The sequence below is a fragment of the Euleptes europaea genome, chromosome 19 (genome assembly GCF_029931775.1).
Source record: "Euleptes europaea isolate rEulEur1 chromosome 19, rEulEur1.hap1, whole genome shotgun sequence".
NCBI classification, from domain to species: domain Eukaryota; kingdom Metazoa; phylum Chordata; class Lepidosauria; order Squamata; family Sphaerodactylidae; genus Euleptes; species Euleptes europaea.
Window position 1 is genome coordinate 33,541,721 of NC_079330.1, and position 27,886 is coordinate 33,569,606.

At 47.9% G+C, this 27,886-nt stretch overlaps 1 protein-coding gene and 1 non-coding gene across 2 annotated transcripts in view; both read right to left on the reverse strand.

Annotated features, from left to right (window-relative positions):
• Positions 1 to 27,886, reverse strand: part of SYNRG (synergin gamma) — an 84,988-nt gene that overhangs the window by 3,121 nt on the left and 53,981 nt on the right. The window contains exons 16-21 of the mRNA XM_056865279.1: positions 17,748 to 17,911; positions 16,556 to 16,609; positions 9,751 to 9,847; positions 7,380 to 7,528; positions 6,993 to 7,103; positions 4,904 to 4,939 (exon numbers count right to left, since the gene is read on the reverse strand). Coding sequence (XP_056721257.1) covers positions 4,904 to 4,939; positions 6,993 to 7,103; positions 7,380 to 7,528; positions 9,751 to 9,847; positions 16,556 to 16,609; positions 17,748 to 17,911 — 611 coding nt within the window. The remainder of the gene's footprint in view (positions 1 to 4,903; positions 4,940 to 6,992; positions 7,104 to 7,379; positions 7,529 to 9,750; positions 9,848 to 16,555; positions 16,610 to 17,747; positions 17,912 to 27,886) is intronic.
• On the reverse strand, positions 4,103 to 4,174 carry TRNAI-GAU (transfer RNA isoleucine (anticodon GAU)). Its single transcript has one exon. It is a non-coding gene; the product is annotated as a tRNA-Ile (tRNA).

A 27,886-nucleotide genomic window follows, 5' to 3' on the forward strand; every position in this document is an offset into this window, starting at 1 on the left:
AATATAACCACTAAATGCTTGTTTTATTTAGGAAGTTATAGACTATATATTTATTGGATGAATACAATATTCAAGTGCCTTAAGTCAATAAACAAATACTACTTTTCTAGATTAATATTATTCTCCAAACAAAATAAGCATCAGCTTATTGCAATAAATATTTTACTAGTACTACTGAATGCATGTTTTACTTATTTAGAAAAGTAGTATGTTCAATTAACACTAGCAGAACAGCGGATTAATTTATTTTCTAAATAAAATGATCATTTAGTAGAAGCTGCAATAAATATAGGTTGAGTATCCCTTATCTGGAATGCTTGGGACCAGATGTGTTCTGTATTTCGGCTCTTTCTGTATTTTGGAGTATTGGCATCTACATAATGAGATATCTTGGGGATAGGACAGAAGTCTAAACACGAAATTAATTTATGTTTTATATATACTTTATACACATAGCCTGAATGTAATTTCAAATGATATTTTAAAAGAATTTTGTGTACACTGAACCATCAGTAGCGCTGCAGAGGTCCTGTGAGTAATGCCTGCACGTCATCTCAAAACTTCCGATTTTGGGGTCATTCCGGTTTTTGGATGTCTAGTTAAGGGATACTCAACCTGTAATAATAATAATTATTGCTTGTTTGAGTTAGAGAACTAAATATATTTAATTGTTACACTGGTTTTAAAAGCTATTTAATTGATACGCTGGGGGCAGCAGCTCAGACCTCAGGCAGGACAGCTCGCTGGCTCCATGGCTGCCCTCAGTACAACTAGCTTTAAGCAATTCTTTCACAGCCTCCATTTGTTGGAATACAGCCTGGGGAACCACAAAGAAGCGGAGAGGTGTCGAACTGGGGGAGTGGAGTGTGAGGGATGTTGATACCAAGTCATGCTCAAGCGATCGAAGCCCAAGGACTAAACTTTGACACTGGACAGGGGATTTCTGCTGGCTAGGAAAAGCGGCAGAAGAGGTTTCCTTGCCGGCTGCCTTAATACCGCAGCTGACCAACCCATTGGAGTATTTCCAGAAGAGGGAAAGGGAAGGCATGGCAAAAGGCCTTATTAGAAGAGGGAAAGGGAAGGCATGGCAAAAGGTTCACCATTTAGGTCTTGAAATAAAATCAAAGCCGTTTGTCTCTCAGCCAGGGGCAGATCATGATGCCTCGGGACTTGTCTGATTTAAAACCTTTTATGTAATTTTACAGAAAACATGCTGTGTCCACACAGTGATACTATTATGCTCCACTTAAGGATGAATATTTTCCAGTAACCTAGTTGCTGGGTTTTTTTGAAGGTCAACTAACACAGATTTTAGGGAGGGAACGCAAGGAGGGTTTTTGATCAAGACCTCATTGAGTAGGGCACTTTTATGTCCACTGTTAAAATCAGTGTTGTATAGGTTAGAGTGTCGTACTAGGGTCTGGGAGATGCAGGTTTGATTCCCTGCTCCTCCACATGAAGCCTGCTGGGTGACCTTGGGCTAGTCACAGTTCTCTCTCAGCCCCAACTACTTCACAAGGGGGGAAGGGGAGGGGCTGTGGCTCAGTGGTAGAGCATCTGCTTGGCATGTAGAAGGTCCCAGGTTCAATCCCTGGCTTCTCCAGTTAAAGGGACTAGACAAGTAGGTGATGTTAAAGACCTCTGCCTGAGACCCTGGAGAGCCACTGCCGGTCTGAGTAGATAATACTGACTTTGATGAACCAAGGGTCTGATTCAGTATAAGGCAGCTTCATTTGTTCAATTGTAAGCCGCTTTGAGATTCCTTACGGTAGAGAAAAGTGGGGTATAAAAACCAACTCTTCTACTTCTTATGCACAATTAGCCTAACCTATCTCTCAAGGATAAAATGTAGAAGGGGAGAACGTTGTGAGCCACTTTGGGTCTGCACTGGGGAGAAAGTCGGATATAAATGAACAAATAAATCTACCTTTGTGAATGGTAGAAGCCCAGGCAAGCAACAGTGGCTGCATTCAGACACCACAATAAACCAGAGTCTGTGCAACAGGCCACAATTAGTTAACAGATGTAAACAATAAAACTAGGTTTGTCTGATTCTTGCATCTCCTCTCTACCTGCCTCCATCTTACTTATACTGCTATCCCTTTGGCCAAGTAAGAAGAGGTGCTACCCACTGAACTGGGATTCCAAACTAGGGTTTGCAGCTGCTTTGTTAACCACAGTTTGTTGTGACATCTGAATGATGTTCATTCAGATGTCACAACTAACTGATCAAACCATGGTTTTCTGAGTTGCATGAATGCAGCTTGTGTGCATGTAATATACAAACATGTGGATGCCAGTATCTTGAATGTCTCAGGGCTGAACTGAATGTCATGTGGAATCTCCTGACTTGTTTTTTAAAAATTAAAAAGGAGCTGGGATGGGGATATTTTAGATCAGGGATGCAGTGTATGCCTTCATCTCAGTGGCTGTTTACCCCAACACAGAGAAAAGATAGATATTACATGGATGCTTGATGTATCTGTGGTATCCTTGACATGTTTGTAATGGCCTATGGCTAAATGCAAATAAAACCATTCATTATTAGATTCACATGGATGCTTAACATTTTTCCTTGCTGGGGCTATCAACAGCTTGGGAGAAGGCAGGGGAATGTTATCCTTATGAGGACACTGTGAGGTAGACTAGGCGGAGAGAGCAACTGGCAGTGGGAGATACTAATGTGAGTCCACCAGGTTTAAGTCTGACACTCTAACCTCTATTCCACAGCGGTTCCCTTGCATTTCTATTAAGAAAATGGCACAGGGAAGGGTTAAACCCCCTCCCTCAAAGCAGCCTCAATCCAAATTAGGATCCCTCATGAATGCTTTTTCATATTAAATGAGACCTCCCATGGAATGGGTAATTCAGCCCCCACCTCCGATTTTTTGGAAAAGGACAAGCTTCTATATATGGGCATTGTTTACAGAAATCTCAGGGAATGCATGGGGCCAGGCTTGATTTCAGCTTGATTTCAGCTTGATTTCCAATTATTCAGGAAAGGTGTGAGCAGGCAGGCTGCTCCACTGCAGGGCAAATATTCCCTCCATCTTATAGTTTCACCTATTCCGTATCTTCAGACCGCCTTTTCTCAAAAGATCTACATTCTTTGAACACCTGGATTTTGGGGAAGAACTGTGGTGGTTAAGAGTGCCAGACCAGGATCAGGAAGACCCAAGTTCCATTCCCCCTTCTGCCACAGAAGCTTGCTGGGTGACCTTGGCCCAGGCTCAGTCTCTTAGCCTAACCTGGCAGGGGAATTGCCGTAGGCCAACCTGAGCTGCCCTGCTCCTCTGAGGAAGAGGAGGAGTGGGAACCTGGGCCCGTTCCTCCAAGGACTGCACTGGAACAGCAGGAACAGGCATCAGAGCCACCAAGACCCATGACAGGGGATGAGGGCTGCTCATTCTGGCAGCAAACAGAAGAGCAAGACTCCTCGCCTGCAAGTTCTCCCAAGCCGTCTGAAAAGCAGAGAATCAGGGCCCGGCTTCAATTAAGGGACAGAAGGCAAAATGCCATGTGGGCCTTGAGAGAGAGAAAGAAGACAATTAAGCCTAATCAGGGAGGAGTGGATGAAGCGGGAACTGCTAGGCTGATAAAAGGCCAGGCAGATTGCCAGAGTTCTTGTGGGCTCAACACATGTTGAAGGCCACTGACTGAGAGAAGCTAACAGAAGCGCCAAGCAACTGAAGCTATTTCAGTTAACCCCGGTGTGCAACCTGACGTCTGATCTGATAAACAAGGAGGTTGTGCTGGTAAGTGCCTCTACTCCTTTACCTGCTAATTACCTTAGTCTAGCCCGGTCCACGGGAAGAGAAAAGACTGCGTCAGGCTCTGGGCAACGCAGTACTCCCATTGCTGTTGTTGAAACCAGAGACCAAGCCTCTGGCCTGGTTACTGCCTGCACGCTACACTCCTGCCTGAGCACGACACAAATAATGTAAGCTGCTTTGGGTCAAAGAGCAGAACACATGAAGCTACCTTATACTGAATCAGACCCATGGTCCATCAAAGTCTATATTGTCTACTCAGACCGGCAGTGGCTCTCCAGGGTCCTCAGGCAGAGATCTTTCACATCACCTACTTGCCTGGTTCCTTTAATTGGAGGTGCCGGGGATTGAACCCGGGACCCTCTGCATATCAAGCAGATGCTCTACCACTGAGCCACAGCACCTCACCTTGGGCCTGATTGGGGATAAAGGTGGGGCACAAATAAATGAAGACAAGACATTATCTTAGCAAATTTGTGGACCCTATTCATGTTTGTTAAGATACTAGAGGGGAAGGGGGGTGTTTGCAAAGGATGGATGGGGGCGAAAGGCAACTCAACTCCTACATCTGATTTTCCCCAGGCAAGCATTTCACATTCACCACCAACACCCTGGCTCACCTGGGTTCCCTGATGCTCTTATTCTACAAGACATTGAAAATCTAGTGTTATACTTCTGATCTCACACTAGTGAGTCTTACATGGAGATACCAGGACAGCTGAAGTCTCAGTTGAACCACTTCCTTTTGCAACAGAAGGCTCTTAACAGGAGTGCTTATTTATAGTGAACGTAACCCAAGATGTCCATCATGCTCCTTGAAAGCCTTAAAACACAATGAAGGCAACCCGGTCCTGGGCCAGACATGCAAGAGCTGATATGCAAGTCAACTACGACTGCAACTTCTTTGCCACACACCAACACACTGGCACAAAAAGCAAAACTACTCACAAGGCATGCCAACAAGACAAGAAGAGGGGAAGTGACACGAGTACAAGTTAGTCGATTAAATCGAGAGGTTAGAGAGAATCACAAAAATTGTGATTGGACACACAGGGAGAACAAGGGCGGCGGTCAAGGACGCCATCTTGCCTTGGACAAACATGAAAAGATAAAAAAAATTCAGGGGTTCGTACTTCTCTAGGAGGTTCTTCCGCAGGCTTCTCTTCTTTCTGAAACAACGTCGAAACCAAAAAGGTCAACACAATTGCCAAAACACAGGAGCTGGCTGGCAAGAACTGCCCTCCTGTTCACAGAGGTAGGGCATTGGTGGGGGGGGGTCCTCTGTCCCACTGAGTTACCCTCCAGGGACTCGCCTGACCCCTTTGACAATCAAGGAAGCCCAGGCTTCCGAGCCTGCACGTCTCTGTTTTGCCAGGCTCGCAAAATGTGCCCTTCTTTTCCTGCTGTTCTGCTTGACACTGAATAACTCGAGACGCAGCCACAAAGCTTCCTGTTGCCTCTGAATCAGGAACTACGATTGCTCTCTTCTTTCCAAAGCAGGATTCCAAACCAAAATGGTCAACAAAATGGTTTGGAATCCTTCTTTGGAGGGAAGAGAGTAAATCATAGTCTTCGATTCACTTATGATGACCAACTTTGATTTGCTGCAGAAGGTTCCCCCAGGCTCGTTCACATAGTGACAAACCACAATTCACTTCCGGTTCCGTAACTATTTCATCTCCGTACCCTCTACCTTCTATTTTCCCTTGCAAACTTCCCCCTTTCCTTATATAATTTGTGATTAAATGTTACTGTTCATTGAAAAAAATCATCAATAGAAATATTATATTGTAACACAAGAGGAGTTTTTAAAAAATTGTCAGGGCAGTGTATAGGAAGCATGAGTTTGCCTGTACACCGCCTGCTAAGGTACTCAGGGCATTCTGCTTGAGTCTTACTGCAGAGTCTCACAATAAGCAGGACCCAGAGGGTTTCTTTCCTGCACATCTGTTCGCCACGTACCCAGAAGGAGGCCGGCAGGATGGCCCTGCAGTTGGGATTCCCTCCACCCTTAGACTGCTACTGTGACGCCAGCCCAGGGGTATTTTTAGGAATCAGGGTTCACATGATTGTGGCGCCTTCAGAGCTAGAACTCAGAACCTTCAGGTCCACGCTCTGCTGTGATGAACACCATCCAGGCTATATATTAATAGGCTCTCAGGGCCCCAAAACCCTTCCAGGCTCCAGGGTGTCTCCAGACATCCAGGCAGTCAACTGCTTTCCCTTCGACCTGGAAGTGCTATAAAAGCTTCCGGGATGGGTCTGGGAAATACTTTTTTTCCTTCACTTCACTTTTGTATTTTGCCACACAACCCTAAATGGGCCCTAAATGGACTGCAATTTAAATAAGAATATGATGGCTAAAACATGGAGTAAATGTTACAAATTAGAACCTACAAAAATAACAAAAACCACAGGATTCCAGCGACACACAAAAGATAAATAAAAAGCACGCGGGCGGAAGGGTTCTTTAGTCTGAGCTCTCTTCATAGCCTCAAAGCTTATCCTGGAATATATGGTGTTCGTCTTGCAAGGAGCCCCTGGACTCTTGTTTTATTTTGCTGCTACAGAGTAACACAGACAGGCATTCAGAACAAGCTAAGAAGCGCCTGCTCTATCTTCACCTGGCTGGCAGTTGGCTGGCTGCAATCCCTTTGCTGCATTCCCTCAATGGCCAAATCTTCCTGCTTTTCGTTCCCCTACCATATCACCTGCCGAACAAGTTCCCTGCTGGCAAAGAAGCAGTGGGCAGTCAATTGGGTGGGAGAAGGTCAGAGACAGCCCAGCTCTACCTACATGGCAGCTTTTTGTTTTGGAACTTCCTACCCAGGGAGATTCGGCTGTCTCCCTCTATCAGTGTCTTCCGCCAGTAGGTGAAAACGGTTTTGTTTCGTTCATCATACCCCCAATAACGGTTATGGGTCTTCTTCCCTGGTTCTGGTGTTGTTTATGTGTATTTAATTGCATTGTTTTATACTTTTAAATGTTCTTTTGAGCTGTCCAAGTATTTTAATGTTTTTAGGTTCCTTGGGGAACCTGACTGGGTGGAAAGGCGGCATAATAATGTTTTAACAAAAATAAAGTGTATGATACTTCAACACGCTGGTTAAAATTAGTGGAATAACCAAGGCAAAACACAAAAACAAACAAAAACACACACACACACACTCACAGCAAATGAAAGGGGTTTTAGAGGTGGGAGAATGTTGCTCCTGTACTTACTTTACTCCTAGAATCGACATTCAAGAGACACACACCACAAGCCAGGTCTTGAGCGTTTTTAATTCCAGGGCGAAGCATACAAGAAGAGAAGTCCAGCAAGTTTTCATCAGGCTGCAGGGCCAACAGGGGAAAAACAGCATATTTTACATCAGAAGTTAACATAATAAATGACACAGGATTTCTCGCTGTCCACCTTGAGTTCCTCTGTTAGGAGAAAGGTGAGAATATTAAGTACAGTATTTTGGTCCCAGTGTTAAATATTTAGAGGTATATTGTACATGGAGGCTTAATTTTTAATTATTAAAAAGGTTGATAAGATATTACGCATGATACTGACTGCAGATGTAATGAAGAGAGATGTCAACAAAGAGGCCCTGTTTCTCTTACCGTTAAAGCAGCGAGCGACATGAAGCTGATCAGGTTGTTCCATACTTTGTCGATGTCCTTTAGCAGCTGCTGGAGTTTCTCGCTACAGACAGCTGTTGCTTTGATGCCTAACTCCACTCGTTTGGTCACTCTGTAGACCTCTATGACCCCTAATGGAATTTGAAGAAGAGTGCAGGAGGGTCACTAAGGCCCAAGACAACACAAGGCAGAGGGTGGGTGGGGGAAAAGAGGGACCATGGCCATTCAGGGAAGGCAGATTTTGCTCCTCCATGATGAAATTAATATACTATTTAGGTTTATATTTTGCAGTCCAAAATTGGCTGGAAAAATCAGGATCAAAAAATCACAACGAAAATTAAATACAAATTGTTCTATGGGGAGCAGGTCCTCAACCGGAGTTGAATCCAGGCACAAGACAAGTGCCTAGCTGCCTCCCCCACCCCACCCCGGTCTGGTGGCCTTAGTCCATGGCAGCTGGAAGTTGGATGGACTTTCAGTTTACCAGGTACAACCTCAGCTGGAGATGGATTTGGATATTATGAAGGCAATACCTGGCGACATTAGCCTTATTAGCCGCCCTGAGCCCTGTTTTGCTGGGGAGGGCGGGATATAAGAATGAAACAACAACAACAACAATACAGACTCCTCCCCAAAATAGGTTTGAAGTGATCTGACATCTGCACTGGAACCAGCCAGGTAACTTTTCCAGATGTTTATCTCTCTATAAATAGGATTTTCTATTCATTTCGGAACCCCCCCTATGTGTTCCTAGAGGAAATGAGAATCCTATTTATAGATAAATTATATGGCTGACCAATTCCAATGCAAGATCTTCATACCCAAAAGTAAACCTGAAAGTATAAAAACCCACTTTGCTTTCAGATTGCTACTTACAGCCACCAGAAACACACTTCACAGGCCTTTTGGAAATAAAAGTATTGGATGCTCAACGGCATATGTTCTGATCAACCATGTACAATGGAGACGGGGCAGAGAGAACAGGAGAAACGGATGTTTGCGTGGGGACTGAAAATTAAGTAATTTTTTCTTAATGCAGCAGTACTCGGTGGCCAGCAGAGAACCACATTAGCAACTACAACCAGCCAGAAGAGCCATATGATGATTTTATGCCCTGTGAACTGTCCCATCACATGAATGACTATAAACTTTTTTCATTACCAGAGTACCCCCAGCATGCAGAGCTGTCTCTCTCCACCGCTACTGAACCTTAAGCAGCCCTTGTATATTCTGAGTGAGGGGAAGGGCTTCCCTCTCTGTCTTCTTGCTCTCTTCTCAACATGAGGCACAGCAGCTCCAACAAGAGAGTCGGAGCGCCAAAGTGCCTGGAGGAGAGCAAGGCGATATAAAGTTTTATTGTTTGTGGCCGAAGGTCATCACAATCTATCATACAAAACATTAAAATAACATAAAATAGCATTGAAATAAATTTAAAACAGTCTGACCCCCAAGAAGCTAGTATTTAAATATGTTAAATTCCCTGATTAAAAACAGCTTTAGCTTGGATTGTCTTGGCTGCTAAAGCAAAGAGTGACACTTTGTAGGAAACATCAGGATTGGTGTCTGATAGGAGAAAGAGCAGCTTCTCTGGATCTGGAAAAAGATTTAGGCCCTTCAGAAATTTAGGCCCTCCAAGAAATTTAAATCTGGGCTCTGTGTAAAGAGGACAGAATAAGGTGTAATGAATTATGTCCTCTGGAACGGCTCCACATATACATAGGCTAGAGGCCCATGGTGTTCGAGAGTAATGTCCAGCTATCCAAGCCGTTGGCATAGTTTGAAACCAGAGGGAGGTAAAAGCTATTATGAGGTTCTGGAAGGGGATACTGACCAGGTATGAAGCTCTGACATGATCCCTTTTAAACTGTTTAAACCATGGTGAAAATTTGGACTGGGAGATTGATTGCCTGTCTGATGAGGAGAGCAAGGTGGCCCTGGAGAAAGGGGAACAAAACCACCACCTACTGCCGGCCAGTTTGCTCATTCCTTGAGCGGCTGCTGCAGTGGTGGTCTCACTCTTCTCTTAGCTCGTTTGCTCTCCTCCTGGCAGCCACCCAGGTGCTGGGACGAGAGTGCAGAGAAGGGGTGGTGGTGGAGAGGATGGGCCCATTACTTCCTTCCTTGGCATGGGGCTTGGCATGTGCCCATCCTTTAGTCCCCCCAGCTGCAGCTGCTTCAAAGTGTGAACCACACCTGCCAACCACAAGCCCTTCCATGCACCGGCCTCGGTGCTCTACTGGAACATGAGGCAGGTGACACATCCGGGAATGGCAGGTGACACACGTGGCTGCTGAGCCACTGTCCAAACATCAGTGTTCTAACATCAACAAGATATGGTAAAATAAAATCATACCTAACAAATATTCCATGCCTTGGGCAGACTGGATGACCTCTGTGCACACAGAGGAACTGCTGATTCCATTCAGGGTGTCATTTGCCTTCTTGATGATCTAGCAAAAAATAAAAAGAGGACCACATGAATGATTCATCCTCCCAGAACAGTAGAGAGGCCAAATGAAGACATCTTATTTTGCCACCAACATAATGAAAAAAATCTTGTTTAAATGAGAAGGCAGAACCTTGCTGGACATCGGTAAGAGCAGAAAACACCTCTGGGGTTAAATTCACGCCTGCCTCTTTTCTTCCTGTTTCAACACCTACTTCCTGCAGTAGAAGGAGGAGCTGTGGCTCAGATGCAGAACATCTGCTTGGCAAGCAGAAGGTCCCAGGTTAAATCCCCAGCATCTCCAGTTAAAAGGACCAGGCAGGAGGTGATGTGGCCTGAGACCCTGGAGAGCTGCTGGCAGTCTGAGTAGACAATATTGACCTTGATGGACCAAACGTCTGACTCAGTATAAGGAAGCTTCATGTGTGTTCAGTATCCATTTGTCTCATCTAGATTATGAGCTTTTAGGACAGGCAAAAGCGTGTCTTTTCAGACTGTAGAATCATAGAAAGATAGAGATGGAAGGGACCACCAGGGTCATCTAGTCCAACCCCCTGCACAAAGCAGGAAATTCACAACTACCCCCCCCACAGTCCCACTGACCCCTACTCCGTGCCCAGAAGATGGACAAGATGCCCTCCTTCTCATGAACTGCTTAAGGTCATAGAATCAGCATTGCTGACAGATGGCCAAGGAGCCTCTGCTAAAAACCTCCAGGGAAGGAGAGCTTACCACCTCCCGAGGAAGCCTGTTCCACTGGAGAAGCGCTCTAACGGTTAGAAACTCATTTGATTTAATTTCAACCTGTTGTTGCTCCAGAAGGTCGGACCAGAACCAACTCAGCACCCTCCTCTCTATGACAGCCTGTGAGCTCTAGCCCTATGATAATCCCATAAACAGACATCCACAGACAAGTTGTCCAAAGAGAATTGATTTATTGGAAAATCCACAGGTTAGCAGAAGCTAAGAATCAAATGGACACTAATGAAAACTACAAGCACAGTACAGGGCATATATGGAAGCATAGGGCAAATCGGGGTAGATCTGGATGCCATGGCAACCCCCCCTCCCAGGAGCTGTCAAGGAGGTAGGATTCTATCGGCATTCCCACAGAGTTCAGTCTAAACACGTTGTTTGCAGGGCTATAGCTGGCCTTGGCCAGCAGCTGGAAAAAACCACAACATTCCTTTCTCAGGCCATGCCTGACATTCTGCCCCCCCCAAGGCCCCCCCTTCAGTTTCCGGGAGCTGGTCTGTGAGGGACCAGGAATTCGCGGACCAGGTGAGGGGCGGAGACGTCGCGTGAACGCACCTACTCATCCTGAGCAGAACTGAAGTGCTACCAGCAAACTAGATATTGGAGAGAACCATGATGGATACGCAAATCCAGGATTTTTGCGATTTCAAAATGCTCCCCCCACCCCACCATCACATTTATCCCATCACAGGCGCCTCAGGCAGTGGTTCAGGATGCCACTCCGGGGAGGGAACATGCGGTTTCAATAGACTGACATGAAACATGGGATGAATTCGCCTCAGTTCTACAGTCACCGGGTTGATGATCCGGGAAATGGGGAACGGACCCACATACTTGGCACTGAGTTTGCCACACGGGCGGGTGGATCATCGATTCCTGGTGGACAAATAAACCAAATCTCCCACCTCGTACTCTTTACCCGGCGAACGGTGTTTGTCAGCTTGAGCCTTATATTTATGTTTGGCTCGCTCTATATTTTTTATCAGTCATGGCCAGGTTGTCTGAATTGTGTGCACCCAGTCAGCCACATAGCCACCTCCCTCCTCCCCTGAAATACCAACATGGCCGATGGGGCCAAAGTCTTGTCCATATACAGCTCGAAAAGGGCTAAACCCAGTGGACTGGTGCACAGCATTATTGTAAGCATATTCAGCAAAGGGCAACAGTCCTACCCAATCATCTTGATGGTAATTAACATAACAGCGTAAGTAGCACTCTAGCACAGCATTTACTCGTTCCGTTTGACTGTCTGTTTGGGGATGGAAAGCGCTTCACAGTCCTTGTTCCACCCCAACTAACTTCAAGAAAGCTGACCACCTTGCGCAGAAAACTGTGTAATCGGAAGACATGTGACACAAAGAGGCGGGCCAACTTTGGGGTCGAAGGGATACCTGCACAAGGTACAAGATGCACCTGTTTCGAGAACAGATCTGTGATTACCCAAAGTACATTTTTTCCCTCACTGAGGGGTAGATCAGTCATAAAATCCATTGCAATTACCTCCCAGGGTCTAGTGGGGGTTTCCAAAGGTTGCAATAGTCCAGGCGGCTTGCCTTGGGGTCTCTTGGCAGTAGAGCACACTGGGCAACTGTGGACGAATGAATCTACTCCTGATTGCATGCCCGCCCACCAAAACTGTCTCCTTAGAAAGTGTAATGTTTTGAGAAACCCAAAGTGTCCTGCAGTCTTAGCTCCATGAACTAGACCCAAAACCTCCCCCCGCAGCACTTTAGGAACATATAACTTTGAATCTTTGTACCAATAACCTCCGCGTTCACTCAGAGAAGCCGAGAGGGTTTGGGCGGAGAGTTCTGCTTGGCAACTGTGACAGAGAGTTTCCTTGAAGGAATCGGTAAGCCCCTCCACATGAGGCATTTTGGGAACTGTGCTGGCAGGCATCTCAAAAGGAGAAGGAGCTGGCGCCATTGAGGGGGGCAGGGGGGCCGGTTCGACCTGCCGGACGGGTCCCTGCCCCTCGGGACTTGCACTAGTAGACCGCATGGGTGGAGGAGTCCGTGCCGGAGAGAGAGGTGAGGGGAGAGGAGTGGACGGGCCGACCGACGTGGTCGGGCTTTGGGCTTCCCCCCCTTCCGAAGGCAGCGGCGTTGGGAGCTGGGTCTGCGACCGGGTTTGGACTGCCAGGGTGGGCAGTAAACCTCTCTGAGCAGGAGAAAATAGAGACTCTGTGGGGCGCTTGATCTTGGTAGGGTATTGGGGCAGTCTGGACAAAGCATGGGCCAGCAAGTTCTGCTTCCCTGGCACATGTTTTAATACGATGCGGAATTGAGCAAAGAAGTCCGCCCATCGTACCTGTTTCGCAGACAGTTTGTGAGCCCCTGTTAATGCCTCCAAGTTCTTATGATCGCTCCAAACTTCAAAAGGAACTTTAGAACCTTCTAAAAACTGTCTCCACAACGTGAGGGCATGCTTAACAGCGGCTGCCTCCTTTTCCCAGATCGGCCAATTGAGCTGAGACTGCGTGAACTTCTTAGAGAAGTAAGCGCATGGATGCAGTTGGCCGTCCCCTCCTCACTGCAGTAGCACACCCCCCATTGCTACTTCTGAAGTGTCTACTTGGACTACAAACATTTGTTCACAATCGGTGTTTTAAAACCGGTTCGGAGGTAAACAGTCGTTTGAGACTGTCAAAAGCGGTTTGACACTGGGGGGTCCAATTCACTTTGGCCGTAGGCAAGGTGGCTGCGCTTCCCTTTCCTTTAGTCCTAAGGAGGTCTGTGATGGGCAGCGCAACCTGAGCGAAGTTGGGGAGGAACCCCCTGTAGAAATTTGCAAACCCGAGAAATCTTTGAACCTGTTTATGGGTTGAGCTGCGGCCTTGGGAGGATTTTTCTAGCCTCCCCCCTCCTTGGCCCGACGTCGGGCAAGAGAGATGAACTGGCGGCGGCTTTCCACATCCTCCGCCAGTAGGATCAACTCCTCCAGGGTGGCTGGATCCCGTTGCATATAAGCCCAGTTCAAAATCTCGGGGTGTAAGGCTTCTCAGAAGTAATGCACCCGTGATGAAACTCATCAGCAAACTCCCTGACCGAAGAAGATCCTTGCCGGAGTTGCAAAAGGGCAGCCTTGGCTTTCTCCCCCTGGAACGGGTCCTCAAAACGTCATCTTAATGCTCGCATAAATTTGTTGAGCGAGCGGACGGATCGGGCCCGGGTATCAAACTGCAGGATCATCCACTCTGCAGCCCTCCCAGTCAGAAGAGAAGAGACTAACCTTACCCGGCTGTCTTCCGTGGGGAAAGCATGCCCCTGTTCTCTCATATAACTGTCCACTTGGTGTAGAAAGCAGGGCAGGGCCTCCGCTGAGCCATCAAAAGTTACACGAAGTCGGGGCTGCTGCCAAGGTACAACCGGTACCACCGGTTGGAGTGGGGCCCCTGGCTGAATGGGCAGTCCTGAGGGTAGTGCTGGTGGCGTTGTCCAGGAGGCTGCTGCGGTTGTTGTCCGGGTATTAGTGGCTGCCCAGGAACTGGTTGCTGCGGCTGCTGTCCGGGTATTAGTTGTTGCCCAGGAACTGGCTGCTGCGGCTGCTGTCCAGGTATTAGTTGTTGCCCGGGAACTGGCTGTTGCCCTGGGGGTGGTGGCGGTACGGTTTGGGCCTGATGCAAGCGTCCATACTCGCGCACTAGCACGTCCATTTAGTCTTGCATTTGGGCCATACGCTCCAATAGTGCTCGGTTTTGATACTTCAAAACGTGTATCTCCTCCTCAGCCCCCTCAGTCCGTCGGGCTTGGCTAACCCGGAAGTTTGTATTCCAGTCGTCTGAGTCCTCCTCGTCAGGCTCCACATCCTCATAATAGTCCCGCACGTCCGAGGAAAAGACGAGCCGCCGTCGATGGGCCACATCCCGGAGTGGACAGGGTTCGGGGGAGAACAAGGGCCATTCTAGTCCCCCCCGCCTCTCGGTTGCGCTCCGGACACCAAGGCCGCCCGCTCCAGGGCGGCTTTTTTCTGAGCAGCGGCCACCTCAGCCAAACGTTGCTCCACCACCCTTTGTTGAGCAGCCTGAGCCTGAGCCGCTTCCAAGGCGGCGGCCCGAGCTGCCTCGGCAGCCGCTACCACCAGCTCGGCCGCTTGCTCCACAGCAACTGAATTTCCTCATACTTGCCCAGTAGTGGTAAAACCTTGCGGGCAAGCTCCATGGAAGAAGAACCAAACTCTGGATGTAGCATCTTAATCACATCGTCCTCAGGTCTGGCCGTAATTTCATAAGGGACAACACTGTCTTGGCGGCCAGGTTATGCACGTCCCGGCTGCCCAGGTTGAGGTCCGGACCAGTCCCACTCCCAGCTCCCGCCATTGGGAATGAGGAAACGGACCCTCAGATTGGGACCGACTGCTGCGCCCCGCGAACTGCAACCTTGTGAAACAGCTGGGTTAAAGAGAGTTGCGTCCTCTTGCGCCAACCGGGTCTCCTTTAGCAAAACATCCTACCACCAAAGTTTGTTATGGGCGCGGAGATCAGCGCCCCGCGTCTCCCAGGGGGCCGCTGCCGCCAGCCGATGCCACTGATCCACGACCAACTCAGTCAGTCGGTTGGACTCGGCTTGAGACTGCTGTGCCTCCGCAAGGATAGCACGCAGTAGATCAGAATCCTTGGGGAGCTGACCCAAAGCTCTAACCCGGGCTCCCAGCGAACCCTCCAGGGCTCCAGCCGGGGAAAACACCCTCGGGGAGCCCATCCTTAGCTCCAACCCAAGGTCCCGGCGATCCCTCCAGGGCTCCAGCCAGGGATAAGGATATTTTTAAGATTAGTGCCCAAATGTGAGCTCTAGCCCTATGATACTCCCATAAACAGACATCCACAGACAAGTTGTCCAAAGAGAGTTGATTTATTGGAAAATCCACAGGTTAGCAGAAGCTAAGAATCAAATAGACACTAATGAAAACTACAAGCACAGTACAGGGCATATATGGAAGCATAGGGCAAATCGAGGTAGATCTGGATGCCATGGCAACCCCCCTCCCAGGAGCTGTCAGGGAGGTAGGATTCTATCGGCATTCCCACAGAGTTCAGTCTAAACACGTTGTTAGCAGGGCTATAGCTGGCCTTGGCCAGCAGCTGGAGAAAATTACAACATTCCTTTCTCAGGCCATGCCTGAGAAAGTACTTGAAGATGGTTCTCATTTCCCCTCTCAGTCTTCTCCTCTTCAGGCTAAACATACCCAGCTCCTTCAACCTTTCCTCACCATCTTTGTTGCCCTCCTCTGGACATGTTCCAGCTTGTCTACATCTTTCTTAAATTGCGGTGCCCAAAACTGAACACAATACTCTAGGTGAGGTCTAACTAGAGCAGAGGAAAGTGACAAAGAACATGGCTACCTGGCCCTGAGCACTCAGTGTAGCACAAGGCATGGCAGGAACACAGGAGACTAAAGCAGGCACCACCTAGCAAGCATCCCTGTCACTTTCGTCAGACCCAGGTTTAGCTTCTCAAAACATCAGGAGCCCAAAGAGATTCCATGAAGCTGCTTTCTACAGAGACAAGATGGTCGATTCTGTCTGTCAGTGAATCCCCTGGGTCTCAGGCAAGAAGTCTTCTGTGGGTCCTGCTACTCAAGATCCTTTCCCAGTTAAGTCCCCCCCCCCATGCCAACAATTCTGCTTTCTGACCTTGATCATCATGCATCTTCCTGGATTAGATATGACCTTATGTCTATCCTACTCTACCCATCTCTCAATAGTTGGGAGTGGGTGAGCAACATCTGTTGAGAGACAGCCAGAGTAGAATTCATTTCTCTTCGACTAGCTACTGTTACAAGCTTGTGCTGGAATAAGTGTTAAGTCTTCGACGTGCCACTGGAATCCTGTTTAGTTTTGCCTCGCTTATTCTTTCCAACTAGGAATGTTTTTGTGAGTGAAATTGCTGCTTTTTTTTGGCAGCAGACACAAAAAAACAAAGGAAGTTACTTTGGTAGAAGGAGATACCATACTTACTTGGAGAGCACTTTCCAAGCATCTCTGCCATTCATAAGCATACCTCTCGCTTTCCTACATGAAAAAGAAAACAAAAATGTGGTAGCCAGGGCTGTTTCGTGGTGTTTTTTCTTACATGGAGGTCAACAAAATCAGGGAAAGGTGCTCTCCAGAATGGAAGGTTGTTTTCCCTTGAGACACCCTTGTGCAGATTATAAGAAGTAGTTCTTAGAAGTTGCTGTTCAGTCTCTCCTGCATGGGACAGGTAGGCCAAGGGGGGGATGCATCTTTGGCTAAACCAGACAGTGATCAAGCACCATAGCAATTCTAGTAGACCTCTCCTCCCGTCAAAGGCCTTCATGAAGGTAAGGGGGCCACTAAGACTTGCATCAGAGCAGGGCACTGCTCCCCAAAATGGAGTTGCCTCAGAGGTTTGGGGAACCATTTTGTTTCAAAGCCTGGCCAGGAAGGGTTTGGCAGCTGACCTTTCCCCCTCAGCCTAAAGGTGTGCCTGGCTTAACAATTGGGCTAGCTAAACACTTTTGTGGCACCCTAAGGTGATTTAATCAACGCTCCAAGCAGACAATTACTCACCATATCTGCTCCCACCCCTCCAATCAATTGGTACTTAAGGGAATGATCCAGTCATTCTCTTAGGACCGCACCCCATCAACCAAACAGTTAACAAACCATTAAGCTTCTCCTATTCTTTGTCCAAACCCTCTGTTCTTGATGGCACTGGTAGAGGCCAAACTGCAAACCAGAAAGTCCATGGTTTGAATCTTGCCGCTGCTGTCGGGTTGCCATCTCCAGGTGACACCTGGAGATCTCCCACTATTACCATTCATCTCCAGACAAACAAGATCAGTTCTCCTGGAGAAAATGGCTGTTTTGGAGGGTGGACTCTGTGGCTGTGGTCCCTCCCTTGCCCAAACCCTTCCTTTCCCAGGCTTCACCCAAGTGTTTCCCAACCCAGAGCTGTCAACCCTACGAGTCTGCTAGCTGGCCTCAGACAAGGACACACTGTCAGCTGCAGAGCCCGCCCTCTGCAAGATGGGTAATCATGCTGGGCCTCCCTTACAGGGCAGTTGTAAGGATAAGATAATGCAAAGGTTTTAAACATCCAAAACGCTACACAAAAGTATTGTTTCCTCTTGGATCTGCCCTGACCTTCTTCACCAGCCAATGCTTCCTCCTTGCTATCACTTCTTACCTCTACTTCCCCCGTCAGATCTTTATATTTGTCTCTGATGACGGGCAGGGCAGGCTTCTCACTCAGGGTATTTGACCGATCTCTGAACGGCTGCTCCAGGGCTGGCAAAGGTGAGGAGCGGTTTATCTCTCTGTCACCCAAGCTCAAGCTCCTTTTGTGAGATCCTGCAAAGAATGAGAAAGCTAAAAAGAGCCTCCATGTTCAGAAGCAGAATACCTCCTACTACCAGCTGCTGGGGTCCTCTGGTCAGAGGCCTTTCATGGCATCTGGTTGGCAGGGGTGGAAAACAGGTTGCTGGACTACCCAGGCCATGGGTCTAATCCAGCACGGCTTTTCTGACGTTCCTCAGATAACCATGCCCAGTACATAATAGAGGAAATGCAAGCATGAACTAATCCAGGGGAATACAAAATAACCACGGAACATAGTATGGGAGGGGAGACAGAATTCAGCTGCTTGAGACCTGCAGCTTTCATTTTCTTGTTTATTTTTAAATAAAGCAAGTTTCATATCCATAAGATTGTGAAGATATGCTTGAAAGCACACTGAGTCAGGGGTAGGAGACTGGAGGCCTAACACGGCCCCCTCAAAAGCCTCCAGTCCGGTCCCTGCTCCAGTCACACACTATTCTTTACCTTCGTTACTTTCTCCCAAGCAAGGGTACAGGCAAAAGGCTCTTGAAACCCAGTTGCTGTAGCAGGAAGAACAGGGCTGTGGCTCAGTTTGTAGAGCATCTGTTTGGCATGCAGAAGGTCCCAGGTTTAATTCCTGGCATCTCCAGTTAAAGGGACTAGGCAAGGAGGTGATGTGGAAGACCTCTGCTTGAGACCCTGGAGAGCCGCTGCCGGCATGAGAAGACAATCCTGACTTTGATGGATCAAAGGTCTGATTCAGTAGAAGGCAGCTTCATGTGTTCAACAGAGGCCTTGGCTAAGGCCTCCCCTTATCATGAATCACAACAGTTCACTCACAAGTTATGTCAAGGCAGGAGAGAAAGGGAGCTGTTGAGGCACCAAAAGGCTCTCCTCAAAGTCTCTGTTGCAATACATACCAGAAGAGAGGGTGTTAGAGCTCTTCACCTGCATTCTTTACTTGTGTGTCAGCCAATGCTGTGAGCCCTTTGCTCAGTTGAAAAATATGCCCCCTATTGAAATCTACTTAGTGACCAGAAGTACAGGTAATGCCAGTCAGGCCAATCAGGGAGCATTCAATAGCATGTCAAATGCTTGGAAAGGAGGCTCAGTACCCCCCCCCCCACACACACATCCCCATAGCTAGCAAAAGCAGAGCAAGAACAATAAAAGCATGCACAATATTTAATCTGCAAAATGTAGTTTCTCCTGGTTCAGGGTACACTGAAGCCTGATTAAAGCTTGCATAATATTAGCAAGTGGCCTCTGGGTGTTTCGCTACAAAAAGCACTGCTCACTCAGCTTCAAAGTATTGCTTACCCAGCCTGGCAAGCCCCACCAAATCTACATCCTCCTCCTTTTCTGAGGGGCTGTGGTTCGGAAGGCATGCTTTGCAAGGAGAAAGTCTCAGGTTCAGCCCCTGGTAGCTCCATTTAAAGTGCAGCAGGAAGGACCTTTCTCAGCCTGAGACATTCAGGCAATGCTCAGCTAGACAGGTCGTTGGTGAGACTTAGTAAAAAAGATGGCTTCACATGTTTCCACAAAGCCCAGCTCAAGAGGGTGTTGCATTTTTGGGGGTTTTCCTCAAATTTTCAGACTGCACTATGTATGTACAAGGCACACTGTTGAATTGACTCACTCAGGTATTCAGTGTTGTGGCTGTACATGCAACCATAGAACCCCCCCCCCCCGAAGGATCGTCCGACGAAAATTTGCTGGTGGTCCCTGGCCCTAAGAGCGTGCGGCTGTCCTCAACAAAAGCCAGCGCTTTCTCGGCCCTGGCTCCGGCCTGGTGGAATGCTCTGCCTAGTAACATCAGGGCCCTGTGGGACCTGAAAGTCTTCCGCAGGGCCTGCAAGACAGAGCTTTTCCACCAGGCCTACAATTGAGGACAGCCGCCTATATCAGCTTATATTATCTGTACCATCTTACTAGCCTCCCCCACACCTTCTCCCCCTTGAGTGGGAACAACCAAGCGAATGGTTTCCACCTATATGGTCCCTACAGTTTTAGACTTGATGCGCCATCATGTTAGGTTTTAGAATTTTATTGTTGGTTTATCATGGATATTTATATTGGTTGTTGTATTTTAAAATGTTACCCGTTCTGAGCCAGCTTGCTGGGGATGGCGGGTTGTAAGACTAATAAATAAATAAATAAAAAGTGCAATTTCTGAGAAAAACCTTGCTGGAACAGACCAAGGCCCGTCAAGTCCAGCAGTCTGTTCACACAGTGGCCATCCAGGCACCTCTAGGAAGCCCACAACTGCAACAGCACCATCCTGCCTGTGTTCCAAAGCACGTAAGATAATAGGCATGCTCCTCTGATCCTGGAGAGAATGGAACCTTGGCTTACCCGTGAAGGTTCCTTCTACACTGAGGGAGGAGTACATCTTCATCAGCGGGTTTTGTCGTTCCTATGCTCAGGGAGGCAGGATCCAAAAAACCTTTGCTTCCTGTCACATGTGCTAGGACCGCCCTCTGATATCCAGTTTGAGGACTTCCATAGCAGAATTTTTAAAAACAGAAAGACAGATGTGCACCCAAAAGAACGAGCAGCCACTCCAAAAAACACAGCTTAAAACCAAGAATTAGTAACAAGTAGAACATGAAAATACTTTATTCTAATTCTCCTTATTATTCCTATATATAACGTATTGTTTTCCCATTTTTAATTTTTTTTAAATTCAGCTTTATCTGGACACTTGACATTCTTCATCTTGATCCATTCTTCACCCTGGGCGGGCAAGATGTACTCCTCCCTCAGTGTAGAAGGAACCTTCACAGGTAAGCCAAGGTTCCGTTCTCCCACTGAGTTCGGAGTACATCTTCATCAGCGGGATCTTCAAAAGCTGACGTTCACTGGGAGGGAGTCTTCACTGATCATTTGATACAACATTCTGGAGGACTCTCCTGCCGAATGCCGAGTTGGATGAAGAATAGGCATTTATCTTGTAGTGTCTTATGAACGTAGAAGGGCTCGACCAGGTCGCAGCCTTACAGATTTCTTCCACGGATGCATGGCCATCAAATGCTGCTGAAGTAGTGGCGCTGCAGACTGAGTGAACGGTAATTCCTAACGGCACTGGTATGTTGCTAAGTTGATAGCACAGCTGGATACACTGTTTGATGCACTTGCTGATAGCTGCCTTTGACATTTTGCAACCTTTATTGGGTGATGAAATAAAAACGAATAGACTCAGAGCGCCAGAAAGGTTCCATCCTTCTCAAAAAGATGCGTAAAGCTCTTTTCATGTCCAGAGTGTGCCAATTCTTCTCCTTTGTATGAGAAGGGTGAGGGCAAGAGGATGGAAGATGGAGTTCCTGTTGTCTATGGAACTTAGAATTTACCTTCGGGATGAAGACCGGATCTGGATGTAGTACTACTTTATCCATGTGGAAGACGCAGAAGCTTTTTCTAGATGACAAAGCTGCCAGTTCCGACACCCTTCTAGCTGATGTAACAGCCATGAGGAAGAAAACTTTCATCCTAAGGTGACCCAGGGAAGCCTCCCGTAAGGGTTCAAATGGGTGTCGAGAGAGCCTGGAGTACCATGTGAAGTCTCCAAGTCGGAAATCTATGAATTGTTGGAGGAGAGATGGCCAAGGTTCCTTTCAAGAAAGTGACTAGGTGGGGATGCCTTGACGTTCGGTAGCCATCCAGTTGGGGAACAACTGTCGCGATCGCTGTCACCTGTCGTTTGAGAGTAGATGCCTTCAGCCCTTGAGCTAATCCCTCCTGGAGAAAGTCAAGCAAGTTGCCAGTGGAAATGGTCACTGGATCAGTATGTTTTCTCCCGCACCATCTAGCGAAGGCCTTGCAGGAAAAATAGTATATGCGCCTGGTGGATTGTTTCCTGGCTTCCAACATGGTGTCGACGACCTCTGAGGTATAGCCCGTCTCTAGCAACCTTGACCTTTCAAGAGCCAGGCGGTCAGCTTTAACCAGGCTGGATCTGGGTGTACTAAGGGGCCCTGTTGGAGAAGGTCCTGGACTGGAGGTAGGGACCATGGCTCCTGGATCGACAGCTCTCTCAGTGTCACAAACCAAGGTCGTCGGGGCCATCGAGGGGCTATGAAGATGACCAGGGCCCTCTCTTGTCTGAATTTTCGTAGAGCTTTGGAGATTACTGGTAGAGGAAGAAATGCATAAAGGAGACCCCGTGGCCACAGGGACAACAGTGCATCTATTCCCTCTGCCCTTGGATGCATAAATCTTGACAGGAACCTTGAAAGCTGGTGATTTTCACCTGTTGCGAAGAGGTCCATGATGGGTCTTCCGAATTTCTCCGTTATTTGAAGGAAGGTCTCTCTCTTCAAGGACCACCCCCCCTCGTCCACCTGCTGTCGGCTGAGTCAATCTGTCTACTCCTTTTATGTGCTCTGCCCTGATGGACGCCAAGTGAACCTCTGCCCAATTCAGAATTGTTATGGCTTCCGCGTGAAGGGAGGAGGAACAAGACCCGCCTTGCTTGTTTATGTAAGTTTTTGCTGAGACATTGTCCGTTCTCAGCAGGACGTGACTGTTCTTGATTCTTGGCTGAAACTCTATCAAGGCTTTCTGGATTGCCCGTAACTCCAGCCGATTTATGTGGAGGTGACTCTCTTTCAGTGTCCAATGACCCTGTGCTACTTGTTGCTGCAGAATCGTCCCCAGCCTTCCAAGCTGGCATCGGTGAAAATCTGGATCGTGGAGATCGGGAGATAGTTCTGGCCCTTGGCTAGGTTGTGGGACCTGGTCCACCACCTTAAGCTGTCCTTCACTTGTTTCGGGATGGTGGGGAGTGGGTTCCTCTTTTGAGTTATCTGCAGTTGAAATAGCTTGAGAAACCATTGCAGGTCCCTCATGTGGAGGTGAGCCCATGGCACAATCCCTATGCATGCCACCATTTCCCCCTGCAGTCTGACTAAGGATGACAGGCCGGAGGATTTGGAAAGAATCACTGTCCTTGTCAAATTGACAATGAAGGAAATCTTGTCTGGCGGAAGGAAGACTGCATTCTGGTTCGGGTCTATGAATACCCCTAGGTGATGGATGAACTGGGACGGAGAGAGGGTGCTCTTGATCCTGTTTACCAGGAAACCGTGGAGTTCTAGAGCCCGGAGGACGGTCTCCGTGTGCTGTAAGGACAGTTGTTCTGAAAAAGCGCTCACCAGGATATCGTCTAAATATGGGAAGACGTGGATCCCTACATCTCTCAGGTGAGCCACCAACATCATCAGGACCTTGGTAAAGACCCTCGGGGCTGATGAGAGACCAAACTGGAGGGCCCGAAACTGATAGTGATCGAGGTTGTACCCAAAGCAGAGAAACTTTTGGTACTCGGGGTAGATGGGGATGTGTAAATACGCTTCCGTCAGGTCTACCGACGTCAGAAACGCTTGGGGACAGAGTGCCTCTATGATGGACCTGAGTGTCTCCATCCTGAAATGTTTGAGCCGGATAATTTGTTGACGTGCTTTAGATTTAGGATTGTGCACCAATCTCTGTTTCTCTTCGGAATGGTAAAGAAAATGAAGTATACCCTGGCGCACCGTTCTGTCTGGGGGACTGGTTCGATTGCCCTGATTTGAAGCAGGTGGTCTATGGCTGCTTGACTGTGGGCTATCTTGTCTGGTTTGGAAGAGGAGGGGGAGAGAAAGAAGCGGTTTGGGGGGGATTTGCGTAGTTCTAGGCTGTATCCTTCGTGAATAATCTTCTGTCTGGGTGAAGGGAGTCCCAGGTATTGGCAAAAAGGCTGGAGTCTTCCCTTCACCGGACTGTCCCAGCAGTCATTGTTTCCCGGGTTTCTCACTAAATCTGTTGGACTTGTCCAAGTGTTGTTGTGGCTGGAATCCCTTGTTAAACCTGGGGCCCTTGCGAAAGGATCCCCTTCCAGAATTCCAGTTGTTCCTTCTGTTGTCCGCTCTGCCCCTTGCCAGGGTGTGAGAGGTTCGGAAGAGACGAAAGGAAGAAGAGTAAGAGGTCTTACCTTCTTTCCTTATGTATTTTGGCAAGGCCTTTTTCTTGTCTTTCGTCTCGACTAGTATGTCCTCTAGTTTAGAGCCGAAGAGCTGATCACCCTCGAATGGGTATCCCAACAGGATGGATTTGGAACCGAAGTCAGCTGACCAGGACCGGAGCCAAAGTGCCCTCCTAGAAATAGAGGAAACTGCCAGTGCCCTGGCCGACATAGTCATGGAATCAAGGGTGGCATCCGCCATAAAATTTACTGCTTTCAGAACTCTGTTAAGACCACTCAGAACCCTTTTACTGTCTTGTAGAGTCAGAAAATTATTTTTCTGATCCACATGATGGATGCCCGAGCCACCAATGCTGCCGTAGCCGATGCTTGTATGGATACGGCCAAAGCCTCATGGGGCTTTTTGATAGCATAATCAGCTTTTCTATCTAGAGGGTCCCTGATGTTGCCAGCCCCATCCTCAGAAAGTAAGCCGGTAGATTGCAGAGCGGCGACTGGTGCTTCAACTAAGGGAACCTGAAAGAGGTTAGAAGCTCGGGACTCTAGATTATACATTCTTCTAACAGCAGTGGGGAGCTGTCTGTTAGACAGAGGCTTCTCCCATTCATTTTTGAGAAGGTCCTCAAAGAATTCAGGAAAAGGCTCAGCCCGGGTATGGGTCCTCAGTCGGGTGAAGAATTCCTTCATGCCCCTAAACTTAGCCTTACTTTTGGAAGCCTCTGAGTCCTCACCTCATGAAGATCTAAGGATGCCAATACCTTGCTCAGAAACGCCTGATAATCTTCCCCGGAAAATAACTGGGATTGTTGATCCTGATTTTGAGTCTCCTCCCCTTCCTTGTCTTCTCCTGAGAAGAACTTGCCCTCTTCTCTATCGCTAGAAGAGGGAGAAGGGGACCTGTTCCTGCTGGAAGAGGACGATGGTGCCTTCCTCGCTGCCTTAGTTGGCCAGGCATGGCGTGTGTCGCTGGAGCATTCCCCACGTTCTGAATCAGAGTGGATGGAAGCCCTGGAACCCAGGAATGAGGCTCTGGATCTTGTGACGTCCCCCCAAGAATGGTCGCTAATTTGGGCAAACTCCTCTCTCAATGCCTGCCGCATTAAATTTATCAGACTTAAGTTGCCCTCCCCCCCTTCTGCAATTAAAAAATGAACATTTTTAACATTACCCGGGGTAGTCCCAGTCACATGAACTCCAGAGGCCGGCATCACTGGGATCAAGTTCGCCCTTGTAACCTCTAGAGGCTGAAAGGGGAGTTGCGGTGGCCATCTTGTCTGTGCGCGTCTTTTTTGCGCCGTTTTGAACGTCTCCCGGCTGGAGGCTCCGTTTTTGTGCCGCCGCCTGCAAATTGGGCCGATTCGCCCATTTTTCCCCTTTGCGGCTCTTGGACGCCACTAGGGAAAGCTGGCGGGGGGGGGGGCGGGGAAGGAGTCCTTCAACTTGCTCCTCGTCTCCTGACATTAATTCCTCTGAAGCCCTATCTCCACTCTCAGACATATTGTAAACGGAGGAGGGGGAGAGGGGAGGGGGAGACAGAGGCAAAGATGAGGGAAAACAGTAGATACAAGAGGAAAAGGCTGCTGGGTGCACAAAGACCAAGATTAGGACTAAGAAAAAACACAGAAATAAAGTTAGACAGGAATAATTATTGAAGTGCAAAGGCTAGAAAAGAAGGTTTGCTACAGAGCTAACCACAAATGCTGCTTCTCCCTCTAAGGCAGGAAGAGAACTGGATACCAGAGGGCGATCCTAGCACATGTGACAGGAAGTAAAGGTTTTTTGGATCCTGCCTCCCTGAGCATAGGAACGACAAAACCCGCTGATGAAGATGTACTCCGAACTCAGTGGGAGAATAGGTATACCTCATGGCTAGTATTCATTTTGACTAGTAGCCATGGATAGCCCTCCCCTCCATGAACATGTACATTCCCCTGTTAATTCACAGTGGGTAGCCGTGTTAGTCTGTTTGCAGTAGTCAAAAAGGGCAAGAGTCCAGTAGCACCTTAAAGACTTTAAGGTGCTACTGGACTATTCCCCTTTTAAAGCATTCAAAATTGGCAGCCATCACTACATCCTGGAGCAGGGAGTTCCACAATTTAACTATGCGTTGTGTGAAGAAATACTTCCTTTTATCTGCCAGTTCTGCAAAGGTTACCTGCTTGGAGTTGAATGCTTTTAGGAAGTGGGTTTCCCTCCTGCTTTCCCACAGCATCTTGGTGCATTTGTGTACCTACAGCAGTTTCCCTGCTTTTCTCTGATCTTTCTCAAACCTGCTGTGCTCCAAATTTTTGAGGATAATAGCAATTTAAGCCTGGTGACTTCTGTGAGAGTTGGAAAATTCAGATTTTCTGCCTCACATGGCAACGATTTCCTCTAACCCTGTCACCACCCGAGCCCTTTCCTCCCCCCGCCACTGGAGGGTGGCTTTTAAAAAAAATCAACACTAGAATATCATTACATCAACATACCATTGTAACAACAGGTGTAGCAGGTTCTCTGAATTCCCAACGCTCATTTTTTTAAAAAGCAAGTCTCTAACCCGCCCCCCTTGCAGAGATACAAAGAAAAAGGCATATCTTTGCAACTGACATGGCTAGAGACTTACTTTTTAAAACAAGAAAATGGTGGCTGGGACTTCAGAAAACCTGTTACACCTATATTCTCAATGGTATATCAATACAGAGATATTCTAGTGCTGATTTAAAAAACTAATTGTCAATGGCAAAAGCAGAACACATAATGAGGGAAGGGAGTTACACCCTAGGCTCAGCATAGAGGTAGTACATAAACACCTAGGTCCTTTAAATGAATAAGTCCTTAGGGCCAGATGAATTGCATCTAAGGCAGGGGTGGGGAACATCAGGCCCGGGGGCTGTTTAAGGCCTGCACAATCATTTGGTCTGGCCCTTTGTGGGTCCTGGCAGATCTCTAGCTCAGAAGGATCTAAGACTGGCGATTCGCCCCCTCCCGCGGACAGGAATAGCCTCTATTCAAGGCGGATGTGAGTTTGTTTTGCTGAGAAAAGGAACCCTTTTCCCCCTTTCAGAAGAGTTGTTAGCTATGGAGCTGCTAGGACCGCCCAAGAAACTGTGTTAACCTTTTCCCACCCGAGCCGTGGAGAAATGTATTCCCTCTGTACTACAAGAGGGCTGGGGGTGGAAGTGGCGACAATGGAGGGGTTAAAGGGGGAAGGGCCAGAATGTGTGTGTGTGTGTGGGGAGTTCTTAGCCAGTGTGTCCTCATTTCACCCCTGCAGGCAGAGGTAGCAGGAGTCGGCTGTAGAATCCGGCCCCGACCATGCGGAGCAGGAGCAACTCCGGCATGTGGCTGGACGGCTACGCCTGGCTGGTGCAATAGACCATCCTGTGCCACCAGGTGGGCGAGTGCACCACTGGTTGGATGCCTGCCTGCTTGCCAGCGCCGGGGGGGGTGTCATCTGGGGCAGCTGCCTGCTTGAGGCTTGGTCGCCTAATTTTTAAGTTGATAATTTTGTATGGCCCGCGAATGATGTATATCCACATGGCCCTTATCGGAAAAAAGGTTCCCCACCCATGATCTAAGGGTACTGAAAGAACTTGCAGATGTAATTTCGGAACCTCTGTCCATTATTTTTGAAAATTCCTGGAGAACAGGTGAGGTGCCAGAAGACTGAAGGTGGGCAAACGTTGTCCCCATCTTTAAGAAGGAGAAAAAGGAGGATCCCAGTAACTACCAACCCATCAGCTTGATGTCTACACCTGGAAAAGTTTTAGAACATATCATCAAGTAGTCAGTCCTTGAGCATTTAGAAAGGATGGCTGTGATCACTAAGAGCCAGCACAAGTTTCTCAAGAACAAGTCATGTCACACTAACCTTCTATTTTTTGAGAAAGTTACTACCTTGCTGGATCAGGGGAATGCTGTGGACATAGTTTATCTTGATTCAGTAAGGCTTTTGATAAGGTTCCACATAATATTCTTGTTGACAAGTTGGAAAAATGTGATTTGGATTTTACTACTGTTAGATGGATCTGTGCCCTGACCTGGATGGCCCAGGCTAGCCTGAC